This window comes from Equus caballus, chromosome 14, assembly GCF_041296265.1.
Source record: "Equus caballus isolate H_3958 breed thoroughbred chromosome 14, TB-T2T, whole genome shotgun sequence".
In the NCBI taxonomy this organism is placed as follows: Eukaryota; Metazoa; Chordata; class Mammalia; order Perissodactyla; family Equidae; genus Equus; species Equus caballus.
In genome coordinates, this window is record NC_091697.1 from 11,625,337 (window position 1) to 11,643,129 (window position 17,793).

General features: G+C 38.6%; 1 protein-coding gene and 1 pseudogene across 2 annotated transcripts; both read left to right on the forward strand.

The window, feature by feature from the left end:
* The first annotated feature begins 958 nt into the window (after positions 1–958).
* On the forward strand, positions 959–6,412 carry LOC138917540 (olfactory receptor 7A17-like). Of its 2 annotated transcripts, XM_070234681.1 has the most exons (3): positions 2,436–2,617; positions 4,027–4,141; positions 5,352–6,412. In XM_070234681.1, exon 3 carries the CDS (start codon positions 5,368–5,370, stop codon positions 6,334–6,336), a length of 969 nt encoding a protein of 322 aa, XP_070090782.1. In that variant the 5' UTR covers positions 2,436–2,617; positions 4,027–4,141; positions 5,352–5,367; the 3' UTR covers positions 6,337–6,412. The 2 variants fall into 2 exon arrangements, with proteins under 2 accessions (XP_070090781.1, XP_070090782.1); XM_070234680.1 differs by lacking the exon at positions 4,027–4,141 and having other exon boundaries at positions 959–2,617.
* Positions 6,413–14,463: 8,051 nt separating this feature from the next.
* On the forward strand, positions 14,464–16,539 carry LOC138917592 (olfactory receptor-like protein OLF4; annotated as a pseudogene).
* The last annotated feature ends 1,254 nt before the right edge of the window (positions 16,540–17,793 follow it).

The window sequence follows — 17,793 nt, forward strand, 5'->3', positions numbered from 1 at the left end:
CTAAAAATGTCAAACTCATAGAACCAAAGAGTAAATAGATTGTCACCTAGGACAGCGGCCTGAGGGGAACGTGGAGATGTTGGTCAAAGGGTACAAACTTCCAGTTATAAAATGTATAAGTTCTGTAGATCTAATGTGAAGCACAGTGACTATAGTTAACAATACTGCGTTATATACTTGAAAATTGCTAAGCAAGTATATCTTAAATGTTCTCGGTACAAAAAAATATAATTATATAAACTGCTGGATATATTAATTAATTTTATTGGGGTAATAATTATGCAATATATATGTATAGCAAACCATACTTTAAAATTATAAATTTATAATTTTATACTTTAAAATTATACTTTTACTTTAAAGTGTACTTTAAAATTATAAAATGTTATATGTCAATTATGTCTCAGTAAAGCTGGGAAATTTTATTTGTAGTCTAAAAGGCAGTCAGTGGGGAGGTACAGCCTACCTGTGAGAATGGAGAAGTGAATAAATTATTGTGAAAAATAAATTAAATTCTATATAGGGCAGACAGGCACACAAATATTTAATACTTTTTTTTTACAAAAAACATTTATTAATTATATGCTATAGACTTGCAACAGGAGGATACAAAGAGTTGGTGGAATAATTTGATTCACCAAGAAACAGCTGCTTTGCAGATATTCCCAAGTGGAACATAGCAAGATAATAAAGCATCTTGAAGAGTCTAAAATTCTTACTGTGTCCATTTGAAGCCTATAGGGAGGCTCAAGGATGATGCCCCTGAGTACAACAGGGCATAGAATGGTGACCTCTCAAGCACTTTTCTCTGTGGGCAGGGCCCTGGGAGAAGATCCCCCTTCAAGGCCACTGTTCACTGTCTCCCAGGAGTAGGGCAAATGTTGGGCTCACTTCCTGTCCCTAGAGATTCTTTGACATCACAATGAGCTTAGTAAACAGAGAACTGGGACATAGTCACAACGACAGCTGTAGATTGAGCATCTGCTGTGGGCCAGGTAATTTCCCATTAGTTCTAAATTATCACCAGCTTTGCACACTAAATCCATAGCATAGGTGGAATTCCCTATTTATAGGTAAGGAATCAAAAGCCTAAGGAGTCATTTCCTGTCATGAGGGAAATACTCAAGGAGCACACGTAAACTCGAGTGTACAGAAGCTGGGCTACTGAGTCCATCATTTGATGACCTGAGGTGAGACCTGAGGTGGGTGGAGGAGTCTTGGTGGAGAAGGCCTCATAATACCTACATCTCACTCTGACACTGGACCACAGCCCTGACACTCAAAGACAAGTTCACAGACCAGGACCTGCAGCATCCACCTGACTAAGAGTGAGTTGCAGATTCAGACTCTCTTGGCCTGTCTTACACCTGCGGATTCAGAATCTGCTCATGAAGATGATCCCCAAGTGACTCCTACACACAATGATGCTGGAGAAGTTCTGGTCTAGAACTTTCCCTCCTCCCACTGTTGACATCTGTGCTGCATAATTATTTTTGATGGGCTGTCCTGTGCATAGTAGCACGTGTAGCAGCATCACTTGCCTCAACCCACTAGGAGGCAGAAGCACCTCCCACGTTGGTTGTGACAACCAAAAATTTCTCCAGACATTGCTACATGTTCCTTGGAGGCAAAATCACCCCATCTGAGACCTACGGATATCAAGTATGAGAAGTGGAAATATCTTGAGGGAGTTCCAATCAAAGCTTATCCTCTACTCAGTTCATAACTTTGGACAGATCACATAATCCGACTGAGTCCCATTTCTGCAGATGTAAACTGAGGTTCGTCAAAGTACTGATCACATACAATGGACTTTTGTAAAAATTAAATGAGACAATCCATGTAAGATTGTGAGCTCAGTTCATGGTGTATAAAAATATCTAAATATATTTTAAAATCTACAAACATTTTAAAGAGAAGAAATAAATGAGAGCTTTTAAGTAGAGTTACAAGCATGGATCTTCTAGTTGATTTGCCACAAGCATCGTGAAGCCAAGGATTATAGTTCCCATGGTTTTGTAGCAAAGAAACACACCTCTCTTCGTGGTTGAAGAAGGGAATACCAATTTTCTGGAAATATCAGGAGATGTTCCTGCCACAAGTCAATACTTGGGAGGTCCATGGTACTTAGTCAAGACAGGTTCCTCACTTGCAAAATTGGAAAAAAATGTTAACTCAAAGTTAGCATAAGGTGCAAGGAGCTTAAAACTCTGGAAGACAGTTGAGTTCATGAGAAGGAGTAATGCCAATGCATTCACCTGACTTCTCACCCGGTCTTCTGTGAACAGAGTATCAGCGAGGAACATTTTCCTTCTTTCCACACCAGTCTCAAGGGGAAATGATGTGTTCAGAGGTGGGAGCAACGACAGAAACAGCACCTAATGAGGAGAAAGAGAAAGTGGTAGATATCTCCTCTGCTGCAATCCTTCAGGGTGGGCAACCTGGAGCTGAGCAGGACATGGTTGTTACTTTTGGATTCCTAAGTCCAGCGAGGGGACCAATGCTTCATTCCTGTCTGCTGTCCAGAAGGCAACAGAGCTTCAGTCTCCATCATCACCCATCCAGGGAGGAATTTGGGCTTCCACATGGACACTTTCCTCTCAGAGACTCTATCCAGGTGAGACTGAGAACCCAGTAGGTTCTTCAGGAGCGGTTCAGAGAAAATGGACGTGGAGAACTTTTACCTGAGCTCACCTGAGAGCTTGACCAGGCTAGCCCAGAGTGGAGAGATTGTCATGTTCATTTGTCAAATAGTCTAATCAATTTACTTAATATGTTAAAAAGAGAAGTGTCTGTCGGACTCATCAACACAAGGGTCATTTTCGACAAATAAGGAATGGGATGGAAGTCTACTTGGATAAGATTGAGGAAGGAATGGGAGGCATAAAGTGGCTCTAATACAGTTAGAACATATCCAGGGTGTTTTGCAGGTAAAGGGAGTAAGAAAATACAGTATTAGGTGTGGACATGTGTACAATGAACTGAAGGCATTTTTTCTAACTTTTTAAGATGGGATGCATTTGAGCACATTCTGTATTTATTAGAAAGAGCTGTGGAGTTAGATAACGCCTTGCAGGAGCAGTTCTTGAGTCATACATTTCACAGTATCATCTCTCATGTTGGGTATTCACATGAAAAAAATCATATTTAACATGAAAAAAGGGTTTGTTAATGACTCTACTTTGCTATACTTCACTACCTGAAGGTGGGGAAGCAATGGGGACATTTGCCAGGTAGAAGAAAAAATCAGCCAAATCTAGTTACCAGTGATATCCACTCATTTAGTAACAGGAGGAAACTATGCTAAGCTTCTTACATATATCAACCGAATTTGTTTACCACCATGGGAGGATGGACACAAGTATCCCTGCTATTTGAGCGAGCATGTTAACATCTAGAATGGAACTGCTGTCCCTCCAAGTTCAAACAGCTAAAATGTGGTAAATCTGAAGTTCAAAACTCAGTTTTCTGATTCAAAAGTTTTGCATTTAAAATCATTCAGAAAAGTGTTTTATGACAGGGTTCTTTCTTGTATAGCTACATTGTGTTTTGCTGCTTTATTTGTTATTGTTATACTGGGCATCAAGGGGCTATAACTGGGGCTGAAATGCTGCCTGAGTCCAGGAAGCTTTCTCGTCATCACAATCTCTCAGGGACCCCCTGAGCTTATGTGTTCTTTTCTTTCCTCTCTCTGTTTTTTGAATGGCTTTCTAAATTTTCTTTAAATATAGAGCACACAATGGTCACATTAAAATGGAGATCCATGTTGACATGTCCATGGGAAGCTTACCAACCTGAATTTGGGTACTATGTCAACATTTTTAGGGTGTCGATGAAAATAATCCATAACCAATCTATAAATGAAAATTTGGGAGAGTTCATTCTGAGCTAAAATCTGAGGACCATGGCCCAGGGCCTTTCTTCCTTCAGGAAGAAAGGGCACCAAAGAAGTGAAGTATACAGAGTGGTTATATACCCCCCAAAGAGGATGCTTTACATGTGATTGAAATGTCCCTCCCACAATAGTCACAAGATTGCCCTGTCAGCACAGCGCTTGATGGACACAGCAGGTAGTGGGTCTGCTATCTACGTGGACATGCAGCAGGAAGCAAGTCTGTTGTCTGGAGCTGGGTGGTCACAGGTGAGTGCAGCAATCAGTTCCTAGCCTAAGGAAAGATGCTTAATCCTTAAGGAAATGCCAATGTTGGGAGGGGGAGGGAAGCTGCACCTTTATCGCAAGGGCCTTTGTTCTTGCCATAGGGAATATCTAAAGCAGATATACAATGCCTGGTCAACGGCCAAGGTCAGGACCTTTTGGAAAAACAAGGTCAGGCCAAATTAGGTTTACACCAAATGCTTTCCTCATATACTCCAATATATCCTATTACTTGCCATTTCTACTTTTCAAGGGTAATTTGGTGTTGACAACTTGCCTTATATCATTTCCTTCCTATTTATTGTGGTTGGAAGTGAGAAAAGTCAGGGAGTAACACAGCCGCATTAGGCCATAGTGTGCTGTGTGTGAGTGTGTGTGTACTTTGTGGGGTGTGAGCAGTTCTCTGGACAGTGATACCTAAGCTCGTGACCCTTAAAAGACAGACACCACAATGTCAACCAGAAGATGGAGATAAAGAGGAGATCCACTTCTATCAATAGGATTCCTTTGAAACAAAATTACAAATGTGCAACACGTGATCGAGGGACTCCCTGTGTCCTGAAGTTTCAGCTCCAGCAGGGAGACCACCTCATTCCTCAACGTTCTCTGACACCACCTCTCATTCTCTCAGTCTTGTCCATTCCCCTCAACACTCTGGCTTCCTTTTGAGCCTTGAATATCTGAAACAAGTGCCATCCTTGGGGCCTGTGCACTGACTCTGTCCTCAACAGGGCGCAGGCTGCCCCCAGATAACCTAGCTTCTCCTGCTCTGTCTACCAGGACTCTGGTCAAATTTTACCTTGTTTTTCAGGTCTTCCTGAACTCCCAATAAAATATCGCATCTTCATTCATCCTATTTTATACCTGCTTTTTTAATAGCACCTGTCACTATCTGACGTGATGTATATATATATTTTTTCTAGTTTATGTTCTTTCTCCATCATCGGATGTTAGGAAGTTTTGTTTCTTAGCATTCTATAATCTTACCTGGAAGATTGTCCGTAGTCAACATAAATTCCTCAAATGCATGAAAGAATTTTGCATTAAAGCTGTATAATATGTGACCCCTTGGGGTAAAGGCTGAACGTGAGACAGGAATTCCTAATCACAGATATCTGGGGAGATCCCTTAAAGGCAATCTGCTCAACACAAATATATGTGTAGAAATTTATCCTGTTATTTTTTTCTTTCCTAGTTGTGACCACCACCACATGGAAGCAGGAAATGACACACAAATTTCAGAATTTCTCAGTCTGGGATTATCAAAGGAAGCAGAACTGAAGCCTCTCATATTTGGGTTTTTCCTCTCCATGTACCTGATCACCGTGTTTGGAAATCTGCTCATCATCTTGGCTGTCAGCTCAGACTCCCACCTCCACACACCCATGTACTTCTTCCTCTCCAACCTGTCCTTTTTGGGCATCTGTTTCACCTCCACCACCATCCCAAAGATGCTCCTGAACATCCAGACTCAGAGCAAAGTTATAACCTATGAAGGCTGCATCACCCAGATGTATTTTTTCATGCTGTTTGTAGTGTTGGACACCTTCCTTCTGACAGTAATGGCCTATGACCACTTCGTAGCCATCTGCTACCCCCTGCACTACCCAGTCATCATGAACCCAGTTCTCTGTGCACTGCTGCTTCTAGTGTCCTGGATCATGAGTGCCCTGAATTCCCTGTTACAGAGTTTAATGCTTTTGTGGCTTTCTTTCTGTACAGACTTGGAAATCCCCCACTTCTTCTGTGAAATCAAACAAGTGATCCAACTTGCCTGTTCTGACACCATTCTCAATGACACAGTGATGTGTTTTTCAGCAGTGCTGCTGGGTGGTGGTTCCCTGGCTGGTATCCTTTACTCATACTGTAAGATAGTTTCCTCCATATGTGGAATTTCATCAGCTCAGAGGAAGTTTAAAGCATTTTCCACCTGTGCTTCTCACCTCTCCATTGTCTCTTTATTTTATTGTACAAGCTTAGGCATATACCTCAGCTCTGCTGCTACCCACAGCTCACACTCCAGTGCAACAGCCTCAATGATGTACACTGTGGTCACCCCCATGCTGAACCCCTTCATCTACAGTCTGAGGAACAAAGAGATAAAGAAGGCTCTGAAAAGATTCTTTGGGATAGCAGCTGCAAAAGGGTTAATTGTCCTGGGGCTGAAGAAGATTATGTAATTGCAGGGCTCAAAGCATTAGAGCCAGAAATTGCTATTCTTTGATCAGATTGTGGAAATAGCACTTGTTCCTTCTATCTATTGCCTGATATTTCCATTTCTTTGATTTCAACTTCCCTATACAATTTAAGTAAGTCACTTGATTAAGCTTTCTGCTTTGTCTGATATATGGACAGTTTTCCATTTTTCTACTTCCCTAATTTCTCCAAGTTTTTCCCAAACTTTGATGAAAAATATTTGGAAATTTCCATTTCTTCCATGAGACAAATTAGATTTCTTAAAAATATTTTTTTTCTGGGGGCCAAGTGGTTAAGTTTGCACGCTCCTCTGTGGCTGCCCAGGGTTTCGCCAGTTCGGATCCTGGGAGCGGACATGGCACTGCTCATCAGGCCACGTTGAGGCGGCGTCCCACATGCCACAACTAGAAGGACCTGCAACTAAGATATACAACTATGTATGGGGGGGATTTGGGGAGATAAATCAGAAAAAAAAAAAGAAAGAAGATTGGCAACAGGTGTTAGCTCAGGTGCCAATCTTAAAAAAATATTTTTTTCTGAAATGACATCTATCTTCCTAAGTACTGTTTTACTATATTTTTCTGAAAGAAAGGTCATAAATTGTATTGCTCACATGGGAAAACCTACTCTTGTCAACTAAAGCCATTATATAATTTTATTGCAGAGTAAAACCTGAAAACAAAGTTTCCACTTTGGATCCATCATTCTTCTCTACATCACAACTCTATTCTTCCTGCTAATTTCAAATTTAAGACACCACTGAGGTTTATAATGCGTCTCATAGTGTTATTTTCTTATTCATCCTGTGTCCCCGATGCCTACCTGTCACTGACAAAAACTGATTATCAAATACATACCTCCCAATCGCATCTCTATTGAAAGACAGATTTGAATAAATAGATTGGCTTAATATGGTCTTAGCATCAGAGATGATCTTAAATATGGGGAAGCAAAATTTTAAACCACACATTTTGTTACCACAAAAAATTTTTCCAGTTGCCATACATCTACTCATGGAAGTATGGAATATTGGTGTCCACATGTGAGTGGGTTTATGCATTGGAGTGAATGTTTGGTTGGTATATTTTATTTTTTTTTACTGAATTATTTTTTTGCTTCAAAAATTTCAGTGGTGCCTACAATTGTGACTCCTCTATTGCTCTAAAATATCTCTCCTTTTCTAAATTTTGTCATAACTACTAAAAAGGTCCTGAATAAGCACCATTAAATTCATCCTTGCTTATCTCCTCCATGCTCAGGAATCTTCAATCTTATGACCAAAGGGTGGTTCACAAGAGAGCTTGAATTCCTGCCCTGTCATGTGATTTAGGGTCACCAATTTTTCTGCACAAACAAACATGTCCTTTCAACCTCTCCAACTTATCTGGAACCCCAGTATAGCCATTTGTTAATACAGCTACCTGAAATAAACGTGAATAACAATAATCATGAAGGCTGCCTCCACTATCAGCCCAAATGCCAAAGTAAAAGGCAACAGATTATGACAACTTCTCTCATTGCTGTTAGCTTTGCTGATTGTATCAGTTAGATATCGCTGCTTAACAAGATGTTTTAAATCAAATTGTTTATTGTAATGACTTTATTATTAAATGGAATTACATTGTGGTGAGTTGTTCTGATCATTGTTCAGATGCCCGTGAGTCTGTGGTCAGCTGTGAGTTTCTATATTGTGTTTCTGTAGCTCAGCCATGATGTCATGTGAGGCTGTAGTAAAAATTCTATCTTGAACCAATTTATATCTGTTTACTCTCTATATGTAGGTTAATCTAGTTAACAAAGGTGAATTGCCTAGTTTAATCCACTGCTTTTATATACATATATGACACTTTGCTTTCTACCCAGATAGAAGGTGTATCTCCCCTCTGCCCTGTTCGTGTGCCTCAGCTCCCTGTGCTCTAGATCCTACCTGGAGACGTACATCATTAGAATTTTTCTTTCAATTAATTTATTGGAGTAAAATTTCATGTAATATATTGCACATATTAAAATGTAAAATTCTAAATTAAGGAAGCTGTAAAAAATTAAGAAGACTTACAGCATGGATTCATTTATATCTAATTTAAGAAAATGCACAAAACCTTTAATTGCTTCCTTATGTAAATGTTAAAAATCAAATCTCCATGAGCCTCAGTTTCCTTATTTCTGACAGTAACATGGGATAATAAACCTAATTCAGATGGATATTGTGAGAAATTAATGAAATGTGTGGAAACACTTTGTTGAGTCCAAGAACAAGTTCATGGGCAAGGAATTGTGTAAGTATATGTATATTTATATATAATTTTCTTTCAATTAAACACGCTTGCACACATATATACACACAGAGAATCATTCATAATCCCATCTGTAACATTGAAAGGAAATTTGAGAAATAATTGGAGAGGATAGAAATGAAAAGAATGAATGGTTGATCTATAATAAAAATAAAGTAATGTAGAAATTAAGATACAAGGATTTAAAGTAGAATAGGTGACCTTAATATTTTGTTTTCTAACATCCCCAACACTTAGGTTGTTTCCTTATCTTGACTGTTGTAAATAATGATAATGATTTTATTTTATTCAAAATAATACCCAGAAGTGGAATCGCTGGATCATATGGTAGTTTTGTTTTAATTTTCTGAGGTATCTCTGTACTGTTTTCCATAGTGGTTGTGCCAATTTACATTCCTACCAACAGTGCACAAGGGTTCCCTTTTCTCCACATCCTCTCCAACACTTATCTCTTGTCTTTTTGATGACAGTCATCTAACAGGTCTGAGGTTATATTTGATTGTGGTTTTGAATTGCATTTTCCTGTTAACTAGTCATTTTGAGCACATTTTTATGTACCTGTTGGCCTTTTGTATGTCTTTTTGGAAAAGTATCTATTCAGATCCTCTGCCTATTTTTAAAACAGAATTGTTTGGATTTTTTCTATTGCATTGTATTCCCTCTGTATTTGGGATATTAACTTTTAATCTGATATATGGTTTGCAAATACTGTTACCCATTCTATAGGTTGGCTTTCCGTTGTGTTGACGGTTTCCTTTTCTATTCAGAACCCTTTAGTTTGATGTAGTCTCACTTGTTTCCTTTTGCATTTGTTGCCTTTGCTTCTGGTGTAAAATAAAAAAAACATCACCAAGACTGATGTCAAGGGGCTCACCTTCTATGTTTTCTTCTAGGAGTTATATGTATTTAGGTTTTACTTTTCAGTCTTTAATCCATTTTGAGTTCATTTTGTGTATAGTCTAAGACAGTGGTCTAGTTTCATTCTTTTCCATGTGCCTGTCTTGTTTTTCCTACACTATTTATTGAAGAGACTGTCCTTTCTGCATTATACATTCTTGGCTCCTTTGTCATGAATTAATTGACCACTTATGCATGGATTTATTTCTGGTCTCTCTATTCGGTTTCATTGATCTATGTGCATGTTTTTATGCTGATTCTATACTGTTTTGATTAATATAGCTTTGTAACTTAGCTTGAAATCAGGGAGTGTGATGCCTCCAGCTTTATTCTTGTTTCTGGAAATTGCTTTGACTATTTGGAGTCTTTTGTGGTTCCATACAATTTTAGAATTGTTTATGCAAAAAATGCCCTTGGACTTTTTAGAAAGATTGCTTTTAAAGTGCTTTGAGTTGTATGGACATGTTAACAATATGAATTCTGTCATTTGTGAGCACAGGATGTCTTTCCAATTATTTCTGTCTTCAATTTCTTTCAACAATGTCTTATAGCTTTCAGGGCATGGGTCTTTCACCTCCTTGGTTAAATTTATTCCTAGGTGTTTTATTTTTTATGCAATTGTAAATGGGATTATTTTCTTAATTTCTCTTTCTTATAGCTCATTGTTAGTGTGTAGAAATGCAACAGATTTCTGTATATTAATTGTGAATCCTACAACTTTGCTGAATTTGCTCATTTCTTTTAACAGTTTTGGGTGGAGCCTTTAGGGTTTTCTATGTATAATATTATGCCATCTGAAAATAGAGACAGTTTTACTTCTTCCTTTCTGATTTGAGTGTCTTTTGTCTCTTTGTATTACCTAAAAGTTCCGGCTAATACTTCCAGTAGTATGTTGAATAAAAGTAGTGAGAGTGGGCATCCTTGTCTTGTTCCTGATCTCAGAGAAATAATTTTCTGGTTTCACTATTGAGTATGATGTTAGCCATGGGCTTGTCGTATATGGTCTTTACCATGTTGAAGCACATTTTCTCTATGCCCACTTTGTTGAGAGTTTTTTTCATAAATGGATGTTGAATTTGTCAAATGCTTGTTCTGCATCTATTGAGATGATCACTGATTTTATCTTCCATTTTGTTAATGTACTGTATCATATTGATTGATTTGCTGGTGAGCTTCATTTTAATAATGAATTACTTGTGATAGTGACGCCTGAACTCAAAGTCAGGTCCACTTTTACACTTATGCAATGTGGAATTCTTTGTACCAGCTAACTGGGCATAATCTCCAAATTGACGTTAAAGTTTTTCTTCTACATAAGGTGGGATTTCAACACAAAATGCCGTTATCCTAGGGAAGCTAAATAAATGAATTGAGAGGCTGGTATTTGGTTTTCTCAAAAAAAAAATACTGTCTGTATTACATTCCCATTGCTGTTTTAACAATTACCACATTAGGGGTTTAAATAAAATGACTTTATATTCCTATCATTCAAGAGGTCAGAAGTCTGAAATGAGTCTCAATGGGCTGAAATCAAGAGTCTGCAGGGCCAGATTCCTTCTGGAGGCTTCAAGAGAGAATCTGATAAGTTTCCTATTCCCAATTCTAAAAGACTCATGCATTTCTTGGTTAACTGCTCTTGCCCCATCTTCAAAATCAGCAGTGTAGCATCTTCAAATCTCTCTCAGATTCCAACTCCCCTGTCTTTCTCTTCCACATTCAGAGGACCATGGCTGTTGCATTAGTCCCAGATGCATATGCTTGGCCAAACTTCTTATCTTAAGATCAGCTGATTAGCAGCCTTATTACATCTGCTACCTTCATCCATCCTTACTATAAAAATATAACATATTTAAGGGTTCTGAGGATTAGGATGCAGACAGCATTTGAAGACTTTTACTTGGCCTACAATAAAGTCTTTTTCAGAAATATGTTATTTGGTGTCTCTCAAGGGCCCTTATATAAAAAAATCAAACAAAATCCTCTTTAGAAGTATATCATTTGATGTCATTAAGGAGTCTCTATACAAAGTAATTTAACATAGAGTTTATATAGTCTATGGGATGAGTGAATACACTATTCTTCTCATATTACATGCAAAGACAATTCTGGCTCAGAAGACCCAAAACTACCTACACCTGACTCTAATATGGGACCACAGCCTTGCTACTCAAAGACTGGTCCCCATACCAAAATCTGTAGCATCAACACCGCCCAGGGGTTTGTTAGAATTTCAGAATATGTGGACCTATCATGATCTGCTAATTCAGAATTTTCATTTAAATTTGAATCCTCAGTGATTCATATGCACTTTGGAGTTGGAGAAGTGGTGTTCAAGACATGGTTTTCTCACATTCTCATGTTCACATATGTGGCAGGATAATTATTTGTGTTGGGTGCTGTCATGGGCACTATCATATTTAGCATCACTTCAAATATTGCCAAATATCCTCAGGGGCAAATTCATCTTTTAATGGGGATTACTGGCACAGAATTTGAAAACTGGCAGCATCCTGATAGAATACAATCAAACCCCTTTCCTTTCTGGACTATAACTTTGGGCAGGTCACTAAACTTCTTCAAGCTCCGCTTCTGCAAGGGAGAATGGAATTCATATTAGTACTACCTCACAGAGTTGACTTTCATAAAATTAAATCCAACAGACAACGCCTACAAGGTACTAAACTCAGGTTATATTGCATAAAAATATGTAAATGTATCTCATAATTAATGAACATTTTATAATGAGGGCCTAAATCACATCTCTTAACTTGTGACATTAATATAAAATTCCTTTTGTCTTGGCAAACTGTCATGAAGCTAAAGAGTATAACCCCCAAGATTTCATGTTAAAAGAGTAAAGTTACCTGCCCTCCATTCCTGAAGAGGAGAGTAGTAATTTTTAGAGGTATCAGGGTTGTGCCCCCACCACAAGTCAAAGCTCTGAGACCCCAGGGACCTAGTGAAGACATATCTTCAATGCTAGACTTTGGAGAAAACTTTAACTCAGGGTTGTGATGAGGTTTGGGGGGTTCTAAAGCTCTGGAAACAGAGAGTTAATGGAAAATGAGTAATAAAAACTAAATTCACCTGCCTTATTACATAGTCTCCTAGGAACAGAGAAGAAAATTCCATTCTGTCCAGACCATTGCCCCACAGGGAAATCATCTACTTAGAGGTTGGAATAACAAGAAGAAAACATGCTTAATGAGCTAGCAGGTATAGGGAGCTGCAAAAACATCCTCTGCTGCAGTCCCTTGGCACATGAATCTTTGGTTGGACAGAACACGGTTGTTCCTTTTGGAATCCTAAATCTGACTGGGAGACCAATGCTTGGCTCCTTCCTGTTGTTTTGTCTGGGAACAGAGCTTCGATCTCCATTGTCAACAATCCAGAAGAAATTTTGACTTTGGCAGGGAGACCTTCCTCTCAGAATCCCCATGCTGGTCAGTACAAATGCCCAATGGACACTGCAGGACAGGATCAGGTGAAATGGAAGCCAAGAACTTGTAGCAGAGGTCACCTGAGAACCAGCCATGCCTGTGACAGATAGGCCAGATCTCTGTGGTTGTTTGCTGGCTTTATTAATAAATCGATATATATATATATATTTATGATGCTGAAAAGAAAAAATAACATTGTACTCAGAAATGCAAATGTCAATGTTGACAATTAAATGGCGTTGATGGATGTCCAATGAAAGTAGGCTTTGGGAGGCATAGATGTTTCCTGCAAAAGTAGAACCTAAGTCCAAGGATCTTATTAATTAGCAGGAGTAGACAAATAGAGTATTAGCTGTGGAGGGACATACAGTGAAGTGAGAGTATTTCTTTTCATTTTAAACTGAAGCATGTTAGACTGTTTCCATATTGATGAAAAAGATCCAACCAAGGAATATTTGAAAGTACATCCTTGCAACAATGGTGGATGAGACACATAGATCAGGGTATCTTCTCTTACTCTGAGTATTCACGCAAAAAAAATGATGCATTTAATAGGTGAAATAGTGTATACGAATGCGGTTTACTTTGCAAATATTTCATCAGCGTGAGGCTCAATATATTTGTGGGTTTGTTAGCCATTTAGTTTCTCCTTTACAAATTGCCTCAGTGAGTCCTGTGCTTTTGGATAGTGGTGTCAGAATGTTTTTATTCCTTTTTCTTGATTGAATTCTTTAAAGAATTGGACTTTCTTTACACATTTAGTTCTTTTATGTATGCACGGATGTATTTGTGAGGAATGTATGACAGTTTATAATTTTTGTGTGCTCAAATCTATCAGTCAGTCTTATAATGTTCCCTCCATTGCATTTTTGCTACCTATTTAAAAGTTCCAACCCCAATCAAGGTGAGAGATCTTTAAATGTTTTCCCAGGCTGATAGTATGAAAGAGATTTCTTGTTTGCTTAAACTGTTACTCCATGTGAACAAAGATCCGTATATTTGATCATGATATCATTTGTCTATTATTACTATATGTCCATATATTGTATGCCTGTTTTTCTACAGTTAGCTGCACTTCAATTGTATTTTACAAACTATTGTTTTTCAGCTGACTTTTTGTTGGATATTTTTGACCACAAAAATGTTTTAAATTTTACATGGTTAAATATGTCTTTCTTCTTACTTCTAATTTTCTCACCTTAATTATGATAGCTTTGCCCCCCTTTAGATTTTGTATGTAGTTTTTCATATCTTCAACTAAAGTGTCATGTCTACACTGGGGACTTTAATCTCTCTGATTTTCTAAAGATGTGTGAGGTAATGAACCACTACATTTTCTTCCAGACATTTAGCCATGTATGTCAACTTTTATTGAATAATCCAGCCTTTCCCAAGTAAATTGAAATACAACCTTCTCATATGCTAAATGTCCGTATCTAGTGAGACCTAATTCTTGATTCATTCAAAAAATAATAGCGGAATGTCTGCTATGTGCCGGAAGGTTCTAGGTACATATCATGCTATAGTCTCTTACGTCAAAGTCTTTGCTAATTTCATTATCAATCCATGTTGATGCTTGTCATTTACTGCTGTTGTATATCATGTTTCAGTTATGTTTTGATACTCCATTCAATTTTGCTTAATACAACTGTATCTCTTTGCTGACATTTCTCTTGGGTTGTTCAATTGTAAGGTGTTTTTATGGACCATTTACTTTTACTCTTTTATCATTTTTGCTGGGTAACAAGAGATACAACTGGGTGGAATGCCACCAGAACCAAGGAAGATTTTCCTCACTCACAGTATCTCAGGACCACCTGGGCTTATCGGATCATTTTTACCCTACACATCCATTTCAATTCTTCCCTCTCTCTCTCAAACACACACATACACACACAGGGATTTTATGTTTTTTACATCAGGGCAGAAAATGGCCATACCAATATGGAGTTCCAAGTTTATCTTACATGGGAGGCTCACAAACTGAAATTTCTGGGTAACATTTATGTACTCTTTAGGGGTTAACATAATATTATCTAGATAATTTGTGTCATATCTTCTCTTAGCTTAATCAGTGTGACTGCTGGGGAGAAAGACATGGAAGTAACACAGCCCAGGACATGGTGTGCTGTGGGTGGGTGTGTGTCCACTCTCACCTTCATTCCTGCTTTCATTTTCATCAGCGTACGTGTCACCATCTGATATTTTATATATTTTTTTAATTTGCTGATATTCTCTCACCAGCACTGGACTGTAGAAGCTAATTTTTTTGGCGTTCTGTGCTCATTGACTAGACAGGGCCTGGAACATAGTTGACACTAAGAGATATTCCTCAAATGCAGGAACTAATTTGTCATTAAAACTATGGAACACTTGACCTCTTGGGGAAAAGGCTGATTTTGGCTCAAAATACCTAATCAGAGATGAAACAAGGGATTCCTTGAAGGGGACCATATCCATACATACAACATTGAAGTTAATTTCCTGACTGCCAAAGGCCAATAGAATTATTTAACTATGTGAGTAGTGCCAGTGTGTTAAAAATTAACCACGTTATTTTCTTCTTTCCTGTTGGTCACCTGCACCTATAGAAACATGGAACAATACAGGAATTTCAGAATTTCTTCTTCTGGAATTGTTAGAGAATCGAGAACTGCAGCCACTCATATTTGAGCTTTTCCTCTCCTTGCATGTGACCACTGTGTTTGGAAACCTGCTCATCATCCTGGCCATCACTCAGACGCCCACCTCCAGACACCCATGTACATCTCCATCTCCAACCTGTCCTTAGTGGGCATCTGTTCCACCTCCACCACCATCCCAAAGATGCTCCTGAACATCCAGACTCAGAGAAAAGGCCTAACCTATGCAGGATGCATCATCCAGATGTATTTTTTTATACTCTTTGCGGGATTGGACATCTTTATCCTGACTGTGATGGCCTATGACCAGTTTGTGGCCATCTGCCACCCCCTGAACTACGTGGTCATCACGAACCCCCATCTCTGTGCACTGCTGGTTCTGGTGTCCTGGATCATAAGAGTCCTGCATTCCTTGTTATAGAGCTTAACGGTGTTGCAGCTGTCCTTCTGTACAGATGTGGAAATTCCTCACTCTTTTTGTGAACTCAATCAGGTGGTCGAACTTGCCTGTTCACATGCTTTTCTTAGTAACACAGTGGTGTGTTTTGGAGCTGTGCTGTGAGGTGGTAGTCCCTTTCTTGAGATCCTTTACTCATGCTTTGAGATATTTTTTTTTCAATATGAGGAATCTCATCAGCTCAAGGAAGTATAAAGCATTTTCCACCTGTGCTTCTCACCTCTCAGTTGTCTCCTTATTTTATTGTATGGACCTAGGTATGTACCTCAGCTCTGCTGCAATCCACAGCTCACAATCAAGTGCCACAGCCTCAGTGATGTACACTGTGCTCACACAGATGCTGAGCTCCTTCAGCTACAGTTTGAGGAAGAAAGACATAAAGAGGGCTCTGAAATCATTCTTTGGGTTGGCAGCTGTAAAGGGAACAAGTGTCGTAGTGTTTAAGAAGTGCCCTTGATTTCAGAACTCAAAGCTCAGAGCCAGAAATTGTGATTTGTATTAGATTGTGGAAGTAGAATATGCCACCTCCAGTTTCTCCTGGAATTTTCATTTCTTTGATTCCAACTTCTCTGTACAATTTATGTAACTCACCTTATTAAGCTTATGACCTCTCTGATATTCAAGAGGTATTCCCTTTGTTGTTTTCCTGCTCTCCCAACGTTATTCCCAACCTTTGATGTGAAATTTTTGGAAATTCCCACTTATCTGAGGGAGTACATGGATCTCTTAAAATTAATTTCTTCTCAATTGAAATATATAATACTGATTTTTCCTCTTTTGTTTGACTAAGAGAACAGTCATGAGTTGTTCTACTCCTATGGAAAAAGACTGTTCTTGACAACCACAGGTATTTATATAAGTTTATAGCAGAGGAAAATCTGAGATAACTGTTTTTCACTCTTGTGAACATCATTCCTTTGTATATCTACCTCAATTGTTCTTCCTGATAGCAGACTTTAAGATGCTGTTTTTATAGCTGATCATGTGTTTTTTTCCTACTCATTAGGATCCTCTTCTGTTATTCAGCTCGGTGTTCACCATGCCTACCATAGACACTGGTGAAAATTGATTAAAAATGTCTCCAAGTGGGAGCTACATGGAAAGACAAATATGAATAAATAAATTTCCCTTGAGTCAGAGTTGACCTTAGGTATGATGAAGCAAAATATGATAACATACATTTGTTACTAGGCAAGAGGGCCCAATGCCTGATGCACATAAAAAGCCAATATAGCACATCATCAGCTTTTCAGAGAAGAGAAAGCTTTATTGCAAGGTGCACCAGCAAGGATACAGGAGGCAAGACTCTCAAATCAGTCTTGCCTGTCCAAAGTTTGGGGTAAAGTTTAAGGGATTAGAGGGGCTGGCAGGTACGCAGAAGCACTGGCAGGATGAGTTTTGATTGGCAGCTTAAAATGTTCTCTTGTGCATGTGCTTCTGGCTGACCAGCTGCTCAAGAAATGCAGCTTTAGTATTATGTGGTTAAGATGGATCAGTTATGGGAGGCAACCAGGAAAGGCAAAGCAAACACGTATAAAGTTGTTATATATGTAAATTTTCTTATAAGTATAGATTTCCCCTATGAAAGGGTAACTTCAATTAGGTTTTCAGAGCTTCCCCCATGTCTGCTGTTTCTTAATAATCATGAGCTCAAAATAATCCTAATGCCAAAGAGGCACATTTTGTGGTGGCAAAATCTGTTCCTGGCCTG